The following is an 18,252-nucleotide window of genomic DNA, read 5'->3' as shown; positions in this document are numbered from 1 at the left end:
GCCTCTTCACGCCTCGTGTGGCAGGCGTCCGAACCTGCGTGCCGATCGGTTAAGCGGCGTATCTTGTGCTCGACTCCCGGCAGACGGTAGGTGGCCGACCTATGTGTCCGGGTTAGTCCTGCACATGAGTACCGCCGGGGGGTGGACGCACTCGCGGGGGTTCCACGTTTGAAAGGTGACACTCTTTTTGGTGATTCCCCTTTTTATGCAAGTCCGCTAGGGGGAGGGAACATACATGTTAATGAATTACATGTACATGCCCTACTGCCCTGACCAACAGGCGCTCGAAGGACAAAGCGAAGTGAAGAGTCGACTACGCAACAGAGGAAATGATAGGGAAAACGAAATGGCATCCCTCACGGGAGGAGAGCGATGCGGAAAGGCAAACTGCTTGAGGCGACAAAAAAAAAAAAAAAAAAAACTTTCAAAATGGCTAGCCTCATATAGCCTCAAACTGCAAAAAAGTGAGCAGAACGCGTGGCTGTTAATTTCCAACCCGTTCAGTTCATCTGTGCCAAAAGGGATGTTTTATTTTTCCATGACATGAGGAAATATAGCTTGTGCGGATTGGCCGATTTTACGCTGGTCCTACGGGAAGGAGGCGCGCGATAATGATTGCAAGTATGCTCGTGCTTGCGGGTATCCAATTGCAGGGGTGGCGGGGCAAGAAGGATAGCACAGTGTAGCATACTCAGCGTAGCGTACTACAGAGTAGCACAGCACAGTATGGCGTTTTTTTTTTTCTTTTTGCTCCCGCCATTTAAGGGAGGCGGGACGGGACTGCTAGGGTTGCCTTTTCCCCGCCCCCCCTGCTATGCCGCTCTCGCGATGTGCATTTGTGGCTGTACAATTCGACTGCATTTGCGAAGCACAAACTAATTTTACCTTTTAGTTTTTCCTTCTCTTTTTTTTCGCCGTCGCTTTGCCATCCCCTCGCCTTCTTACTCGCCCTTCTCCCTTTGCCTTTCTTTTTTTTTTTTTTTTGTTTCCTTCTTCCGAACAGCTTGCCTGCGCGACTTGTGCTGCCATTGGCCGAAGCTGATGAAACTACTCGTCACCCCAAACACAACTACTCAACATGTGCACCAGAAGAAAGGAAACAAACCATGAACGCGTTCGGCTAAGCTTTTCTCTTCCTCGCATTCCCGTTGTGTAGCGCCCCGCCTCCTTCCCGTGCCCTCACCCTTTGGTACATCCCTGCGTTTGCCCCCCTGGGGACTACTTGTATTCCACGATAGCATTTTCCCCCCGCTACCACTGCTACTACCGCTTCCGTTGTTGTTGCCACTGCTGTTGCTTTTTTTTTTTTTTTTTTTTTTTCCCCTTTTTCACCTTGCCTGTTCATACTTTTCTGTCCACTTTGAAGGAAAAAAAAAAAAAAAAAAAAAAAAATCCCGTGTGTGGCATGCCTGAGCAGCAGCTAGCGAAAAGGAAGAAACCGGACGACCAATTGAGATAACATTTTATAAAATGTTAATTGAGAAATGTAATTTGGGAGGCATCCCCTGCGTCTACTGGGCGCGCAAAAGGAGAGAAAAAAAAAGCGGCACAACATAGGGCAGCGCAGCGCATCGCAACACACTGCTGCGTTGCTGCGTTGCTGTTTTGCTGTTTTGCCGCTCTGCTCTCTTCCGCTCTACGACGCAAAAAAAGGAACCCCCCTCCCATTTGGCAGATGACGAGAAGCCAAAGTTTGAGATAGGATTTTCTCCCTTCTATTTTATTTCGTATCCTTTATATAATGTAAAAAAAAAGGAGTGCACGACGCTCTGCTGCTGGACGGGGATAGCGGCATCGACCGCACCGCAGCGGTGACCAGTTTGTGCGCCTCTCCACGTGGTGCCATTCTTCCCCCCTTCCTCACTCCCCCTCCCCCGCGCAGATTCAATGCAGAAGCATCCTCTACAAGTATTTGAATCATTATGATCAGAACGTCACGTATAGCCCCCTGGTGAACATCAAGAACTTAAACATAAAGACGTATGTCATTTGCATTTTAAACAGCCTGCACCAGGTACTCCATTTTTGCTCTCCCCCTGGGAGGGGCGATAACGTATGTGTGTGTGTGTGTGTTTATGCTTGTCTGTTCATATGGCGTTGCTCACCTGTTTGGCCGTCCACCCGTTCACCTCCTCCCCCCACAGATTTACCAAGATGAGGGAATAGGCGGATTGTACAAGGGGTTAATACCCATGCTGGCTCACATCATATCGAAGTAAAACTCGGGGAGGGCATTTGCCGTTTAACATGCACGTTTGAAGAGGGTGAAGAGGGAGAAGAGGAAAGGAACTCCCGCATAGGATTTTTTTTTCACTTTTTTTTTCACCTCTTTTATCGCTCCTTTCCACCCGCAGGAAGTCCATTTATTACCTACTCGAAAAGATACATTTTGCCATCCGGAGCAGAAAGAGTAGGTGGAAGGGAGGGAAGATAGAGAGCCGTTCTTGGCCGACTGGCACGTCTGGTCAAATGCGCACATATGCAGATCGGGTAACACCCCTTCCTCCCGCAGGCAGAGAACAGCGGAGGGGCCAGCAGAACGGAGGGAAGGCGCCCCGCAGATACGACCACGGATTCGAGGACGATGCTGGATGTGAAGACGGCCGAGAAGATGGCCGCGAAGATGGCCGTGATGACAACCGCGAAGACGCGAGCAACTTCATCGGGGACGAGATCAACCTCCAAGTGGTGCGGCAGATGGAAATGGTCCGGGAGGACGGCGACTCCGTCAAGAAGAAAAAGAAAAAAAAATACTTCCACCTGTCCTTTTACCACAGCTTTTACGAGTACCTCAGCTGCATCCTGTCCTACCCCCTCCTCAACATCTCGACCAAGTTGATCGTCTTCCAGAACAATTCCCTCTCCCTCATGAGCAGTAAGGCGGAGTGTGGCGGTGCGTGTAGCGGTGCCAGATTGGCCACCCAGTTAACCGCTCGCATTGACCCATCACATTGACCGCTCACGTTAACCGCCCACATTAACCGCTCACACTAACCGCTCGAATTAACCGCTGCCCCCCCCGCAGACCTGAAGGACATCGTCCAACTGACCTACCTGTACGACGGAGTGCACGGCTTCTTCAGGGGACTGAACAACTACCTGCTCATACAGTCGATGGAGAAGATACTAAACTGCTTTTTGTACCGAGCCTTTTCCGACAGCTGCTCGTATGAGAAGGTCCTCACCATTAAGGTGGTCCTATCAAGTCGGTGCACAGGGAGGAAGAGCGGCGGAGAGGCGGAGCGGCAGAGCGGCAGAGAAGCGGAGCGACAAGCGAGTGGACCCACTTGAGCTTTCCCCACGTGTGGGGCTGCTGCACCGTTGTGCGTCATCTCCACCACAGCTTGTTGATTGGTCCATTTTTTTTTTTTCTTTTTTTTCCTCACCTTTTTGCAGCGTGCCTGAACACCATCATGGCGCCGTACATTCAGTACTCCATCCTTAACAGGTCCCAGTCGCTCGTGCCGGTAAGTCACTTCTTCCCTTTCGTTTCCCCCAGGGCTAATCGCTTTAAGGGAGGAGCGGCCTCCCGGAGGGATGCATCTTTCTGTGTATACGCAGCTGGTGATGACCCCCGTTTGTTTCTCCCCCCCCTCCTCAGGGCCTTTGCAAAGACACAACCTTTAACCACTTTTTTTGCAATTTCCACTGGAAGGTAAGTCCCCGTTGTGCAGCGTCATTTTTTTTTAACCCTATGATGGGGAAGTAGCGTCATTTTTATTTCCCTTTTTTTTTCCTTTTACCGTTCCGCTACCCCCCCGCAGAGTCACCTGTCGAATGTGTCGGTCGGATTAGCCGTCGCTGGGATTCAGCTGATCGTAAGAGGGAGAGAAGGAGAGGCCCCTCGTGGAGTTGCCTCATCACCCTGCACATGTGATGACGTGTCCCATATGTACACCTACATATTGGGTCCCCCCATTTTGCCTCTCTTTTCGCAGATCATCGCGCTGCTCCCGAGGGACACCCCCAAGAGCGACGAAGTTGTGGACCAGGAGAAGGACGAGTACTTCTGAAGGGTACGTTGTTTCCATTTGGCTCTGAGAGTGGCGAAAGAAAATGCAAAAAGAGGAGGGGAACCTCCCCCGTGCGCAGCGTGTGTAGCGTAACATAATTTAGCATGGCTTAGCGTGATTTATTTATATTTTTATTTTTTTTTTTATTTTATTTTTTTTTTTTTTTTACAACCGCGTAAAAACCCCATTTGAATCTTCCATCCGAAACGTTCATTTTAGGTGACGAACGGGGCACCTACGTTTTGCGTCGTCCGTTTTGCGTCTTCTTTTTTCCTTCTTCCGTTTTCCCTCTTCCTCCCCTTGCGCTTTCGCTTGTCCTTTTTTTTGAGGTCCATCATGGTGAGGCTACACTGACCCGTTGCAGAAGGGGCAAACGTGTGTGCATTTGTTGGTTGCCACGGAGGCTACCTACTGTCTGCTTACTGTCTGTAGTAAATGAGACCGCTGAGCGGGCTGCTAGCACCTCTGAGGGAATGCACACATGTGAGGCTACCAACTGGGGGGGGAAACTCCAAAGGGGGTTCACCATTTTGACGACTTTGCTGTGGTCGTTTTGCGGAGGAGGAAGAGCAGCTCGCTGCAGCTGGCTGTTCAATCACGCAGGGGAAGCCAACACAAAAATGGGAAGTACACAAATGGGAAGTGCAAAAAAGGGAAGCACACAAATGGCACACACGTTCGCATCCCTTGGAGGGGTCGTCTTCATGGTCGTCCCACCCCTTCCTTTCGTGAAAAAAAAAAAAAAAAAAAACCGTGGGGCATTCGCCTCCAAAGCCCCCTACTTACACTCGCTGTTCGCGTGCCCCTCGTTCTTATGTCTCACTTTTGCTAAAGGTCCGTGCACACGCGGGAGGAGGTGCCTGAACGTTGGAAGGGAAGCCGACTGATGCTCTAAAACATTTGTAATGCATTCAACGTGACTGCCCATACGTCCAAAAAATATTTCCCTTCATATGGCTCACCGGTAGGGAACCTTTCCCATTTCGTCCACACACATTTGCAAGTGCAGAAAAAGCTTTCTACACTGTGCAGGGGAAACTGAAAGAGGTGATTTTTTTTTTTTTTTTTTTTTTTTTTTTTTTTTTTAAGCATTTTCTTTCCTGGTGTGAGAAATTCAAGCCAACTTCCCTCCCCCTTATTAGCAGTTTTGTCGTTCCATCTCCCCAGCAGGGACAACAGCGAGGTATAGTAACTTGGCGAAGCGGCCCATCGAGGGAGGTGTGTACCATCGTACGGGTTGGTCCCTCCGCGCACTCTTCCATTTGTGTGCCTTCCTTTTTTGTTCCCCATTTGTGTGCCTTCTTTTTTGTTCCCCCATTTGTGTGACTTTTTTTTTTTTTTTTTTTTTCCCCGCTTAGACATTGTTCCAAATTCCCCATTTAGCAACTCCCCCCGCGAGGTGTCGAAGCGACTGGCGCTGCTTCCGTGTGAAGAGGACCGATCGGGCCACTCTACATGTTGTTGCGCGGGTGAGTATGTCGCAGGGGGGGGGTGACCGTGATGGTCCCCGCGTCAGTTCGTCGGAGTGGTAACCCGTTAGCGTGTTATACACACATGCACGCGCGCCCCCTTCCCCCCGCAGTAGCGCTCGCCCTTCGAGAAGCCTGTCCCTTTAGAGGCCTCCACAAGAAGCAAAGCGGTCGCTCATCCAAACAGCCAAACGGTCAAACAGCCAAACGGTCAAACAGCCAAACGGCCAAATAGCCAAATAGCCAAACAGCCAAATAGTTTTTTTTTTTTTTTTTTTTTTTTTTCCTTTATTGGCACTACTCCTCCAAGGTTTGTTCAGAAAAAAAAAAAAAAAATAACCCCGCCGTTGTGAGGTTTTACAATTTTCACGTCCCCCCCGCGTTTCACACTTAGCATTTCATTTTTTCCGTTTTCCTTCCGCTTCGTTCTACTCCCCCATTTTGTTGCTTTTCCACCCAGCGCTATTTCACACAACTCCACGAATGTACGCAAAATAGGGCATAACAAAAAAAAAAAAAAAAAAAAAAATCTTCGCAGCCACAGTTGTAGAAACGGCAACACACACACACACACCTGGGCGTGTAATTTGTGCGTTCTGCTGACCTGCGTTTTTTTTTTTTTTTTTTTTTGTTTTTTTTTTTTTTGCTGCCTCGTTGTTTATATTTTTTTCGTTCTGCTAAGCGGCATTTTGCTAATCATGTTAATCGTGTTAAACATGTTAATTGTGTTAATCGTCTTCGCGTGAAACATTTGTGCGTTTCTGTTACTTTACCTTTTCTGTTTCTTTTTAACTGCCCGTTTGCCTGTTTGCTGGGTGGCTAGTCGGTCCCTTCGTGTTTGCCCCCTTCGCGCAACCGCCGAAATGCTGAGCTGTGATACCGCGAAACTGTGAAAGAGTGAACGTGAAACCGCCTAACTGCTTCGCCTCACCGCTTCGCTTCGCTCGCCTCGCCCCGCCGCTCCCCTTAGATGCTCTCCTCCGCGGCCCCCAAACGGTACAAGTTCGACCAGAGGGGAAACCTGACCGAAGTAAACTTCCTCGCGTGCAAAAGCGTCGTCCCGCCGCGCACCTACGTCCACTCGAAGAACAGCCTCACCTGCTCCACGAGCGTCATCCCGGAGTTGCACCAAACCGCGCACCACTGCAAGGGAAGAAGTGGAGCCAACGGAACCAGCGGAACCAACGGAAAGAGCGGAAGCACCTCCAAGATGGCCATGTCGCAGGAAAACATTTTCGAGGCGGAGGCGATAAGTACAAATGCCTACGCACATGGAGGGGGGCCATCGTCCCTACACAGCATGAACATGGTCCACAGCGTCAGCAGCGTTGGCAGCGGGGGAAACGACCCATCCCAGTACGTACCCAACCAGTGTGGCAACATGAACATGATGGGAACCGGGTTAAGTGGCCACGAAATGAACAACAACGCCCCGTTACTTTTTGTAGATGGAGCTCCCTACTGTGCAGACGACGCCGGACAGGGAATCGACCCCGGAGTGGTGGCTGTTTCCAATGCTCTCTTCGCATACAACAGCGCGTTTCAGTCCATTCCCATAAAGACCTCTCCGAATGTGTTTCGACGAAGGACAAAGGGGGAAGGTAACTCTGAGTGGTGCAATGCCTTCGTCACGAGAGTGGACCCCTGCGAGTGTGGAGACCCCGATGAGCAGTTCAAGCCATATGAGGTTACCAAGTATTATGATGACGGCCAGGTGAAGACCGTCTTCAACTTTGACCAGGACTCCGCCCCGCAGGAGCAGCTCATGTGAGGTGGGCAGAAGGGGGGGATAAAAAAAAAACAAAAAAAAACAACCCCACTCCAGGGACTGCCTCGCGCACGCCAACTTGTTGCTCACACGCCGCGCGCAGCGCTGCTTTAGAGGGGTGCCGAGCAGGACACAGCGCGTAGAGGGGCGTGCCAATTCCTCCCCCCACCTCGCATCGGAACGCAACGCAACGCAACGCATCGCAATGCATCACATCGCAATGCATCACATCGCATCGCATCACATCGCATCGCATCACATCGCATCGCATCACATCGCATCGCATCACATCGCTTTCCTCCGCGCGGTTGATTTAGCTTCACCGCCCACCGACGCGCACATTTGTAGCCACGTCCGTCCATGTGTACGTGCACCTTCGCTGTTCATACTGCGTAGCCTCTGCTTGTCTGAAGTGTTTTTTTTTTTTTTTTATTTACACCTCCACACCAGCGCGTCGCCCCTTTTTTTTTTTTTTTTTTTTCGAGCCGACGCGGCGTGAGAAGTAACCCCAAGGGAGTATACTCCCCTTCGCTTTTAAAGAAACAAAATTTGAGCAAAAGGTTAGAAGCGGTTGCTCTGCACCGGTACGATGTTAGGGGGTGGCTAAGCTGGCCCGACATGAAATGGAGCAGCCGCGTTAGAAGAAAGACCCTGCGGGGGGCACCCCAGGTGGTGCTCTTATATGTTCCCTTTATTTGCTCCGCTTGTTTATTTTTTTTTTTTCCTGGCTGCGATGCGGTGTATGTACAGCTGCCACCAAGCCGGGGATGAACACCTGCAGGAAGAAAAACGTCCGCGGGGGAGGTCAGCTGCGCCGGGCTGCTGGGCAGAGTCGCACACGCTGACGGGCCCTGCACGTCTTCAACATCGCTTCTACTCACCCCCGCGTCTTCTTCAAATTGAAGTTCCATCGAGTCCTCATTTTGTCTCACTGATTTGTTAAAACTGCGAGTTGCGCCTTTTCGAAAAAGTAGCAGCGACGAACCGTCACAAAGCTGAGGTTATCGCTTCGACTTATTGTTTTGGTTTTTTTTTGTTTTGTTTTTTTTGTTTTTTTTTTGTTTTTTTTTTGTTTTTTTTTTGTTTTTTTTTTGTTTTTTTTTTGTTTTTTTTTTGTTTTTTTTTTGTTTTTTTTTTGTTTTTTTTTTGTTTTTTTTTTGTTTTTTTTTTGTTTTTTTTTTGTTTTTTTTTGTTGCCTTTTCGCCCCCCGCGAAGGACCCACCGGTGACCGCCTGCACGCACCTCCCCCAAAAGAAGGAGCAATGGCAAAGACCACCTACTTGGCCCTGTTTTGTTGCTGCGTGCTGAAGAGCATCTCGGTGCTCGGGAGGGATCCCGCGAGCGCCCTGGAGAGGATAACGGAGTTCAGGCAGCAGCACAGGAGGACCCTGGACGGGCGGCTGTGCGCCGCTGCCTTCCTGCACGACGACCAGACCTACACGGACTGCACCAGCGCGACTTCGCCCGACGGGACCAGCGGTTCGTCAACCTAGTGCAGCGATGGAGTGGCGGAGCGGATCGGCGAGGGTAGCGGGGCTGGGCAGCATCCCCCCCGCTTTACTCTGCAGAGGGGAGGAACCTCTCGCCGTAAACTTCCCACTTACGCTCCCCCTACGCTGCCTCCCCCCTTACACTGCCCCTACGCCGCTTCACCCCCAAACATGCCGCTCCCCCCCCCTGCAGGGCGAGAATGGTGCTACGTAGAAGTGCAGCTGCTGGGGAAGGGGTCCCGCGACTGGGACTACTGCGCCAACGCAGTGAGCTACGACAAGCTGAGGCTGCACGCGAAGAAGGTGTTCGAAGACAAGTCGGTAGAAGCAGACAGGTTAAAGGATCGACTGCACGTGCTAAACAGTCGCGTGCACAGCATGCTCAGCAAATACAATTCCGTGTGTGGGAGCAAGCACCAAGTGGTAGGCTCGCGAATAGGAAGAATCAACCAGTGGGTTCAAACGAGCGTAGAATCTCTAAAGCGAATTGAAGATAACGCCAACGATTTAGATGCGACGAGAAGTGTAATGGGCAAAGTACAAGGGGAGATGAAACGAGAAAGGGACGGGTTCGTAGATGTAAAAGAAAACTGTGAGCGTTGGGCTGGTTATGAAAAGGAGCCACACAGCGATGGGCTCAAGGTGTCCTATTTTAATAACCCCTTTTTGGAAGGAACCCCAGTGGAGAGTAAAGTGGAGAAGAAAATCAGCTTCGCCTACAGCAATAGGGGACCATCCGAGATGATCTCTCCTTATAGGTACTCCCTGCGCTATGAGGGGTACCTCATGATTCCGCACAGTGGTGTATACACTTTTACATTCGAGACGAACTGCTACGCGAGGTTGCTCTTAAACGGAAGGGTAGTCCTCTCACATGGTTTTGCCGCTTCAGGTGGGAACGAAGGGGGGGGAGCAGTAGAAGAGGTACTTACCTTTGGAAGGGAGGACCATTCTTCAGTGGAGCTCCCTGGGGGGGGCAAACCTCCCTTGCGGAACCTCCACGGGGGAGCGTCCCCCTTGGCCGAAATGAATGACGAACCGAGCAACGTGGTTAAGGTGTCCAAGCCGATCGAGCTGGTCGGGGGGGAGAAGAGCAGCTTCGTCTTGGAGGTGTCTCACTCGTCTCATTTGAAGTTCGAGGGGGGGGAGTTCCTGCGTGGGGGGGGTGACTCTCTCAAGGAATCCCCCCCTTTTGGGGACCCCCCCGCAGCGGCGTCCTTCTCGCTCCTTTGGCAGTCCAGCCGCATCGACAAGCAGCCCATCCAGAGCAGCTACCTCTTCCAGGATAACGCAGTCCCGCCTGTTCGATTCTCCGCAGTAGATGCAGACCTGTTTTCCATTGGAGTAGTTCACACAGAGGAGCAAATATTTATGGACGACGCCAACTGGGTGATTAGCAGCGTGCCCAGTAAGTACCTGAACTTGCATCTACTCAAAACGGGTTCTAGACCCCATTTTTCGCACTTCTCCGTATCTATGAACACGGGTTGCAACCTATTCATCGCTTCACCGGTGGGGGAAACCTTCCCCTTGAGTCCCTCCAAAGATGGAGCGACGTGGAAAGCATTTGAAACGGACGACAGTGTAGAGGTGATTCACAGAGAGACGAAGGAAAAGAGAATCTATAAGCTCAAGTTCATTCCTCTGAAGAGTGGGGCTCTCCTAAAGGTTGACGTTTTGAAGGGAATTCCCTTTTGGGTTATCTCACAAGGGAGGAAAATCCTACCAACGATTTGTTCTGGAGATGAGGAGGTGCTATCAAACCCACAGAATGAGGTCTTCAAAGAGTGCACATCGTCGAGTAGTCTCTCTCCCGAATTTGATTGTCTAGCCGGGCTGAGCACCTACCATAGGGATAAGAAGAACCACACGTGGAAAACGTCTAGCGGATCTATAGGTCAGTTTATAAAGATCTTCTTCAATAAGCCCGTACAAATTACCAAGTTTAGGTTTAAGCCCAGAGACGACCTGCTGTCTTGGCCCTCCGAAGTAGCTCTCCAATTCGATACCGATGAGGAGGTGATCATACCAATTCTGCATACGCACAATATGGGGCAGAACACGACTAGGCTAGAACACCCAATCATCACCACCTCTGTTAAGGTAGAAGTGAGAGACATGTACGAACGGGCAAGTGAAAATACAGGAGGTTCTTTCGAGGTAATTGGAAGCACATGCCAGATGATGGAAGACGACTACATGACGCACCATGCTGTTATAGACATCACCGAGTGTGATCGTAGGTTGGAGTCCCTCCCAGATGTTATGCCCTTAACGAAGGGGAGCAAATTTCTGGCCATTTGTCCCCGCCCCTGCTTGAGCAGCTCCAATGGGGGAGTCATTTACGGGTCAGATGTTTATTCCACAGATTCTGCCGTATGTGGGGCGGCCGTACACGCGGGGGTGTGCAGCCGTGAGGGGGAGGGCAGCTGCCACTTCCTCGTTGTGGTGCGCGGCGGGCGGGCCAACTTCGTGGGGGCTCTCCAGAACAACGTCCTGTCTCTCAGTCGGGGTGGTGGCGGTAGCGGTAGCGGTAGCTCCACCAGTAGCGATGGCGATGGCGATAGCGATAGCTCCACCAGTAGGGCCAACTTCTCATTTTCCCTCTCCAGTGCGTCAGGGTTCGGGGGGGGTCCGCGCGGGGCCCACGCAGAAGCCGCGCCAAGCAGCTACTCCATTGTGTTCAAGCCGAGGGACCATTTGGCTCCAACGAACGGCTTTCTAGTAGACTCAGGGAGAGAGTTCACCAGCTACGGAAGCGTTGCCTACGGATGGAAGAGGGAGGTTTCTCCTTCGTCCTCTTTTTCCTCTCCTTCTCCTAGCTACACTTCCCCCCCGTTGGAAGAACCGACGCTGCTTAGGGGGGACTCCTCCTCATTCAATGGGATTTACTCCGGGGGGATAGAATTCCCCCCCGCCTCGGCTAGCCAAAATTGCATTTCCCAACTGGATTGCCAGACCAACTTCTGGAAGTTTCAGATGCAAGAAAATGGCACCTACTTTGTGCAGGTGCTAGTGGGGAATAAAACTTCCCCTGAGAAGCAGAAGGCCTTCGTCGAGCTGAATGGCGTTCCCATCATAAAGGGGGTGGACCTTGGCCCAGACGAGGTCTTCGTCGCCACTGACCGCGTGCAGGTGACGAACCGGGCCCTCGTCCTCACGTCCACTTGCCTGGGCGGCGAGAGTGCCTGCTCGCGGGCGCGCGTCAGCATCATGGCGGTCCAGATTGTGAAGACGTAGCGATGCCGTTATCGCTGCCGTTATCGCCGCGCGACTTGCCTGAACTGTGCAGGTGAAAATGCTTAGCGGGGCCGAATTTTGCCGCATCGCGGCGCTTCCACAGCCTTTTTCTAAACAGTCACCACCGCGCAGACGCAACCACGCAGACACAACTATGTTTGCTGGAAGATAAAATAATATAAAAAAAAAAAAAAGAAGCAAGATAGCCATTCCTGCGGAACCACTTCTGCGCTGTGACCATTTGGGTGGTTCTCCCAAGAGAGGTCTCTCCGCATGTCCTCCTCTCCTCCTTTCCTACCGCTTCTGCTTACCCCTCCTGGCCCTCCTCCAGCGGCACCATGCAGTGGAGCTTAAAGCGGGAGAGGACGCTGGTGAGCCCGCCGATGGCCACTCCGCAGCTGCCCAGGTCGAAGAGGGGCAGCGCCTTGAGAGTGAACCCGGGGGGCAAATGAAAAATGCACCTAGAAGTTAGCGTCACTTGGTATAACCGTATGTACTCCTTCGGCCTGGTTATATGAGCAGGTAAATAGGGAAGGTACACGGAATTGAATTGCGTTTTCCACCACTCACCAAGGAACTCTCCAATTTCGATGGGATCTTCAGATTCTTTCTGTTCGGCGTTGAAATGGCTAGTCGCGAAATGCATGTCCCTAATTTGGTTAACATATTTCTGTAGTTTCTTTTTCAAAACATCCCTCGGCTTTTCCCACGATCGGTACTTCCCACTTAGAAGGTAGTACGTCTGACTCTCCACATTCTGCAGGAGCAACAGGTGAGGGTACTCATATCGGTGGCACAGGATGATGGCCAGAGCTGAACTTCGGATCCCATTTTGGTTATACGTGTTGATCCTTTTCTTGCACTTGTCCGCGTCCATTACAAATTTGCTCTTCAGTTTCTCATCGATGTTGAATTCGTAGTTCGCCTGGGGGTACACCAGCCACTCGGCCTTGGCCTCCCGGCTCGCCAGGGTAGCGGCGTTAGCGGGGGTAGCGGCGCTCCCAGGGGTTGCTGCGTTGGCGGGGTTGGCGGCGCTCCCAGGGGTTGCCGCGTTAGCGGGGCTCGCCTGCCCCGCGTGGCCGCCGCTGGACGCGCCGCTCGACGTGAGCATCTCTCCTGCGGGGTGGGGGGTCGGCCCATTTGTTCCGCCCGGGGCGCCTCGGAAGGCGGCCGCGCTCACGGCAAAGCGGGCAAATAAGCGGACGTGTAAGCGGACGTGTAACCGCAAATGTAAGCGGACGTGTAACCGCAAGTACAATCACACGTATGGCCGCACGTATGGCCGCACGTATAACCGCGCGTATGCCTCGTCCCGGGCGAGGCTCTGCTCAACGCCAAGGGGCTTAACATAGGCGAGCGGAATGGGTCCCTGCCGGAGGTGCCTTAGCAGAAACAGATGGCAGCCTCCCACAGCTTCAACAACGCGTATGGCAAATCTGCACAGCCAGAGCTGCGATTTATGTGGATGGGTGAGCGTTGCCGCTTGGAGGGAGTGTACCGTTGATTCGTCCCCGCTTTGCCCTTTTCGACGGTAAGTTTTTTATCTTGGTTTGTCGCCCTGTTAGTGAAGTACCACTTGCAGGGGAGGGGGCGATTGGCATGGGTGACGGCGCCGCTTCCACGCAGCTTCCCCTTCCGCGCGCGGAGCCCACATCCCATTGAGCTTTCCTCCCGTTTGCCAGTTGGAACGAGCGTCGGCCGAATTTCAAGCGGAAGGCTCTCACGACGCACGACGACTTGTTACCCATTTTGGTAACGCTTTCATACGAAGTGGCCCTCGCTGCGACTGCACGTGTGGCGAAGTCTCCCTCCACCCATCACAGCCACACAGCTCCGCATATATGAGTTGCACGTAGGTATATGCCTCTCCTTTTGGGATGGCTCCACCCCCCCGTTAATGACTACGTTCAGGGCGTTTCTTTCAGGTTGCGCCTTTGCAAAAAAAAAAGGGAAAAAAAAAAAAGAAGTTCTGCCGGCGCGTTGGGGGAGTAGCGGTTCACTTGGTGAGTAGGGCAGCGGTTCACTTCGTTAGTAGCGACTAACGTGGTGAGTAGCGACTGGGTGACTAGCTCACTGGTGAGTGGCGTGCCGAGGCGCTTCCCCCCCCCTCAGGCCGGCTTCTGCTTGCCGGGCGGCGCACACAGGTAGCGGCCGTAGAAGTACTTGGCGAAGAGGAACAAATAGGAGAGGTACATGAGCACGGCGTAAAAGACATTCGTGCGGGAGACGTAGTGGCCGTAATCGAAGCTAAACTTGTGTTGGAGCTTCCTAACGGAGCGGAGGTCCCAGTAGCTACTGAACCTGTAGGTGTAGGTGATGGAGAGGCAGTAGACCGTTAGGAGGATCCCCAAGAGCATCTGTAGAATTTGAAGTAAGGTGACGCAGATGTTCCAAGATAAAGGCTTCTTATAAACACTTGCCATTGCATAGTAGCAATACATAATCGTGTGCACAATCGCGTTGATGAAGACGAAGGTAAATCCCGCGGGCACTTCTGCGTAGTAGGTGTCCCATGTGTAGAGCAAGACGGTTGAGTGGTGAAACCAGTGGAGGAGAGTCACCTTCTTCTTCCTTAAAATTAACAGCAGCGTGTCTGCTAGCTCGACGAATTTGGATAGAACAAAGAGAGACACCCAGAGTCCGGGGATGCCAAAGGCGTAGGTGTATATGGGTGGGATGATGAGCAAGCCCGTAAAGGTGTAGTTGCAGATGATGTAGAGCAGCACTGGGGTTAGCTTCACTACGACGATTAGGTTAAAGAGGGAGAGGAGGACGTTCCACACGATGACCACTCGGCGCAGATCAAATTCTTTTCTGTTCTTCATGCTGGCCGGGCCGTACTTGCACATGAGGAGGTACAGCACCACGATGAGGGGGCACGCCAGGTACTTGCCGTGCACCAGCTCGATGAATCCGAACGGCTTGAAGTTGCGCTCCCTGCGGGGGGGAGCGGTGAATGGGGGGAAGCGGTAAATGGGGGGAAGCGGTGTAGAGTGGAAATGGAAGTTGCAGACTGCTTGGGAGGGGCCCCTTCCAGACCCCCGCGCCATTGCGCCGTCACCCCTCTACCGCTGCTCCTCGACTCACCACTGGAAGCTGATCCAGGCGCAGAAGGGGAACACATCTTCAATTCTGAAGGCCGGCTGCGTGGGGTAGTTGCGCACGTCCCCCAGGATGCGGAAGTACCCCGAGTCGTTCGTTTTGGTTATCATCGCGTGCGGGGCGCAGCGGTGGGTAGCGGCTGTTAGCGGTTCGTAGGGCAGTTACTGCTTTCGAGGGGACCCTCTCGACTGCCTTCTTGGCGACCTTCTCGACTGCCTCCTTCGCTTCCTCCTTGGCTTCCTCCTCGACTGCCTCTCCGGTCCTGCGCCCAGGGGGGGGTTTTCCCGGTGGAAGCGACTTCCCCGCGGCGGGTTCCACTTCTACACGCGCCTCCTCAGCGTTCGCTCCGCGTGGCGGGGTGTGAAGGGGCACACCGAGTGGGAAAAAAGAAAAAAAGAAAAAAAAAAGAAAAAAAAGGAAAAGAAAAGAAAAAGAAAAGAAGTTGATAGGAGTAGAAAACAAAGGGAACTTAAAAAGCAATGATGCAGATGACGCGGATGACGCGGATGACGCGGATGACTTTGAATCGACCGAACGGACGGCGGGAAAATAGTCCCAGGTGCGGCCCACTGGGAGTCATTTATGTCATTTGCCCCCCGTGCGGCTCTTCTTCCCACAGGCCGCTCCCCTTTTTACGGTAAGATGGCCGAGCGCCGGGGGGCCACGGCGGACAAACCGAGGGAAGCTCCCACTCAGGGGAGGGGCGCGAGTACACACGTGTGCACGTAGGGGAGTAAGCACGTGCGGAAGTAGGCAAGTACGCACGTACGCAGGTACGCAGATGCGAATATATGCATGTGCATGTACGCATGTGCGCATGAGCGCCTTTTCGCCCCATCGCCCCGTCGCCCCGTCGACGCTTCCCCCCGTCGAAGCTCTCCGTGTGTGTGGACTGCGGATGGATGCGGGTCGCTGCGCGCGTACGTTAAGCCGCCCCCTCCCACACGGGGCGCGCCAAGCTACTGCTGGGGGTTATCACGGTGGGGGTCCCCTTCGTGGGAAGTCCCCCTGGGGCGAAGTCCACCCACTGTACTAAGCTTATTAGGAAAAATAAAAATGTGCGGAAAGGAGGGGAAGCTCTTCCAGCTGTCAAGGTGACCACATCGCTGGGTTTTCTACCAGGAGGGAAGTGTCGTCACGTTAGGTGAAAGGGATATCCATCGTGCTGGGAAGTTGCAGATGGGGATGCCTCCTCATCGGGCATCACTTCGTGGGGGCGCTACCTAAACGGATGTGCCTTGTTTTATGTTCACCTACGATGAATGGTGGATGAGGAGTAGCCACCCTCTTGTGCGCCGTTCGATTTTCCCACCTTTGTAGTGATGCATTGGGGGAAGAAGCGGAGTGGTGGGTTAGTGAAAGCCTGGTTGGCCTCCCCACCTCAGCAGGGGCACACAGTTAAGTGTATTTTTCCTTCCCCATTCGTGGGTGTCTTTTTGTTGCTGCCACGGTTGGTATGGTCAGGTTACAGAAAAAAAAAAAAAAAAAAAGGAAGAAAAAAGGAAGAAAAAAGGAAGAAAAAAGGAAGAAAAAAGGAAGAAAAAAGGAAGAAAAAAGGAAGAAAAAAGGAAGAAAAAAGGAAGAAAAAAGGAAGAAAAGGACAGCACAGCACAGCACAACCGCCGCGTAGACGTAAAAAACTCAGCGCAGTGGGGGGAGGGAGCAACTTAATGGGATACACTTACAATGCGTACGTGTGAGAGGGTCATCCTTTGCATGGTCACTTGGGACATCCCTATTTGCGGAATGGCGAAGTGGCTTCTTCCTTCCTCGGTTGGTCTCCGCTTCCCCATTTGTTGCCATCCGCCATGCCGCTTATATGTCCACGCACTCGATGGGCTCATCGCACGAGAGGGGAACAGCCGCGCTGGGGGGCGGGGTGCACACGGGGAGGGCGTCCTGCTTCATATACAATAGGACCTTCCCCAACGTCTCGTTCAGTGCATCCACTTCTTTGCAAATCTCCTCATAGTGAGTCGAGAGCATCTCCTTCAACGTCTCCTCCGAATGAGTGGCACAGAACTGAACCGTCTTCTCATCTGTTAGAAGTACACTCGAAAAATGCTCGTAGATGTGGCTGCAGAGCTTCTTTAGGCTGCCTTGTAGGGAAGACCTTATGTGGGGCACAACCCGCTCCGTTTCTTTAAGCATTTCCTGCGCGCGGGTGATTTCTGCGGCGGGTTTGTTCTGCTCCTGCGGGGTGAAGCGGTGAAGCGGTGGAGTGGAAGTGCGGCAAGAAAGTGAGGTTATAAAGTAAGGTTATAAAGTAAGGTGAGCAAATGCGATGCCCCTTGCCTGCATCGACGGAAGGCACCCCTCTTCGCTCATTTGGCGAGACCTACCTTGAGGGAGCTCACTTTGGCGCGCAGGTCGCCCTCCTCCTTCTCGTAGTAGGTTAGCTCCTTGAGGAGCCTGCGGACGGCTCCGTGGTTTATTTTGAGCAGCCGCAAATGCGCAGCGGTGTTTTCCATGGTGTCCGCTTGGGGAGGAAGCGATGTAGGCTGATGGGGCGACCTCTGCACGTTTGTGCCAAGCACGCGAGTGACTGACTTGGTGAGGATGTACTCAGCTGTATGCGTACCCTTCAGTGCTTATGCGGCGGACGGGCGAAAGACCTGCAGATGGTTTTTCCAAAAAATGGGATTCGTCGTCTCTTGGGGGGAAGGTACGGGTATACTGTTCCTGCGGGGGGCGAACATGTGTATTTTTTTTTTTTTTTTTTTTTTTTTTTTTTTTTTTCCGCGAAAAAAGGTGAAGCGCGGCACACGCTTTGGCAGAGTCGCTGCCGGTGCCCGCACTGGTTGGGGGACTGCATGGAATGCATTGCGGGGAGTTCCTCCTCGGGGGGAAGCAAAATGGGTTGGAAAATTGCCAGTCATATGGTGGCTTTAATAGGGTGTTTTTTTTTTTTTTTTTTTTTTCAATTCCCCAGCATGTGCACTCATCTCCACCGCGCAGTTACAGCTGAGTATGCACATGGGGTTTCCCCTCCCCTGCCACTGCTTTAGCGCTTCACATGGGGGACGCTCACCTCTCTCTACAAGGCTGCTGCGAGTTGTTGCCCCCAATTTGGTGGCCCCTCTTTTACGGGGAGAGAACTACGTTGTGAGGGAAGGCCCGTGGAGGCCTCCCCGTCAGGCCACGACAAAGTTAACCGTTTGGTGTGCACT

The 18,252-nt window shown here is 52.6% G+C and overlaps 6 protein-coding genes across 6 annotated transcripts, besides 22 other annotated features; 3 read left to right on the top strand and 3 right to left on the bottom strand.

Moving 5' to 3' along the window:
- Window positions 1-60: 60 nt before the first annotated feature.
- Window positions 61-154: a microsatellite.
- A 1,291-nt stretch (window positions 155-1,445) lies between these two features.
- On the top strand, window positions 1,446-4,013 carry PVX_081340 (hypothetical protein, conserved; the record flags this gene model as incomplete). Its single annotated transcript, XM_001613493.1, has 10 exons — window positions 1,446-1,486; window positions 1,676-1,743; window positions 1,883-2,014; window positions 2,145-2,215; window positions 2,355-2,410; window positions 2,513-2,875; window positions 3,026-3,205; window positions 3,397-3,467; window positions 3,765-3,818; window positions 3,939-4,013. The coding sequence occupies exons 1-10, from the start codon at window positions 1,471-1,473 to the stop codon at window positions 4,011-4,013; spliced, it is 1,086 nt and encodes a 361-aa protein (XP_001613543.1). The 5' UTR covers window positions 1,446-1,470.
- Window positions 3,052-3,073: a microsatellite.
- Window positions 3,502-3,526: a microsatellite.
- Window positions 4,014-5,037: 1,024 nt separating the features above from the next.
- Window positions 5,038-5,063: a microsatellite.
- A 182-nt stretch (window positions 5,064-5,245) lies between these two features.
- Window positions 5,246-5,273: a microsatellite.
- An 854-nt stretch (window positions 5,274-6,127) lies between these two features.
- Window positions 6,128-7,253, top strand: PVX_081335 (hypothetical protein, conserved; the record flags this gene model as incomplete). The annotated part of the gene is made up of 2 exons (XM_001613492.1): window positions 6,128-6,735; window positions 6,931-7,253. The coding sequence occupies exons 1-2, from the start codon at window positions 6,453-6,455 to the stop codon at window positions 7,251-7,253; spliced, it is 606 nt and encodes a 201-aa protein (XP_001613542.1). The 5' UTR covers window positions 6,128-6,452.
- Window positions 6,390-6,428: a microsatellite.
- Window positions 7,254-7,366: 113 nt separating the features above from the next.
- Window positions 7,367-7,390: a microsatellite.
- Window positions 7,391-8,051: 661 nt separating this feature from the next.
- Window positions 8,052-8,075: a microsatellite.
- A 46-nt stretch (window positions 8,076-8,121) lies between these two features.
- Window positions 8,122-8,163: a microsatellite.
- Window positions 8,150-8,188: a microsatellite.
- Window positions 8,189-8,493: 305 nt separating this feature from the next.
- Window positions 8,494-8,524: a microsatellite.
- On the top strand, window positions 8,513-11,980 carry PVX_081330 (hypothetical protein, conserved; the record flags this gene model as incomplete). The annotated part of the gene is made up of 2 exons (XM_001613491.1): window positions 8,513-8,729; window positions 8,934-11,980. The coding sequence occupies 2 exons, from the start codon at window positions 8,513-8,515 to the stop codon at window positions 11,978-11,980; spliced, it is 3,264 nt and encodes a 1,087-aa protein (XP_001613541.1).
- Window positions 9,065-9,088: a microsatellite.
- Window positions 9,473-9,493: a microsatellite.
- Window positions 10,121-10,141: a microsatellite.
- Window positions 11,154-11,174: a microsatellite.
- Window positions 11,981-12,149: 169 nt separating the features above from the next.
- Window positions 12,150-12,201: a microsatellite.
- Window positions 12,202-12,287: 86 nt separating this feature from the next.
- Window positions 12,288-13,091, bottom strand: PVX_081325 (mRNA cleavage factor-like protein, putative; the record flags this gene model as incomplete). The annotated part of the gene is made up of 1 exon (XM_001613490.1): window positions 12,288-13,091. The coding sequence occupies one exon, from the start codon at window positions 13,089-13,091 to the stop codon at window positions 12,288-12,290; it is 804 nt and encodes a 267-aa protein (XP_001613540.1).
- Window positions 13,092-14,088: 997 nt separating this feature from the next.
- Window positions 14,089-15,192, bottom strand: PVX_081320 (elongation of very long chain fatty acids protein 3, putative; the record flags this gene model as incomplete). The annotated part of the gene is made up of 2 exons (XM_001613489.1): window positions 14,089-14,917; window positions 15,068-15,192. The coding sequence occupies 2 exons, from the start codon at window positions 15,190-15,192 to the stop codon at window positions 14,089-14,091; spliced, it is 954 nt and encodes a 317-aa protein (XP_001613539.1).
- Window positions 14,358-14,382: a microsatellite.
- Window positions 14,563-14,647: a microsatellite.
- Window positions 14,646-14,667: a microsatellite.
- Window positions 14,917-14,959: a microsatellite.
- Window positions 15,193-15,977: 785 nt separating the features above from the next.
- Window positions 15,978-16,223: a microsatellite.
- Window positions 16,224-16,862: 639 nt separating this feature from the next.
- Window positions 16,863-16,884: a microsatellite.
- On the bottom strand, window positions 16,871-17,779 carry PVX_081315 (tubulin-specific chaperone a, putative). Its single transcript, XM_001613488.1, has 2 exons — window positions 17,425-17,779; window positions 16,871-17,275 (listed from the first exon to the last, which is right to left on the bottom strand). Exons 1-2 carry the CDS (start codon window positions 17,551-17,553, stop codon window positions 16,898-16,900), a joined length of 507 nt encoding a protein of 168 aa, XP_001613538.1. The 5' UTR covers window positions 17,554-17,779; the 3' UTR covers window positions 16,871-16,897.
- Window positions 17,780-18,252: the final 473 nt, after the last annotated feature.

Source organism: Plasmodium vivax, chromosome 2, assembly GCF_000002415.2.
Source record: "Plasmodium vivax chromosome 2, whole genome shotgun sequence".
NCBI lineage: Eukaryota > Apicomplexa > Aconoidasida > Haemosporida > Plasmodiidae > Plasmodium > Plasmodium vivax.
The sequence above is the reverse complement of the archived record's forward strand: the minus strand, read 5'-3'. Positions and strand labels throughout refer to the sequence as shown.

Coding starts and splice junctions, on each gene's coding strand:
- PVX_081315 (XM_001613488.1), bottom strand. CDS start 17,553: ATGGAAAACACCGCTGCGCATTTGCGGCTGCTCAAAATAAACCACGGA. Junction 17,276..17,424: donor CCAAAGTGAGCTCCCTCAAG/GTAGGTCTCGCC, acceptor TTCACCCCGCAG/GAGCAGAACAAACCCGCCGC.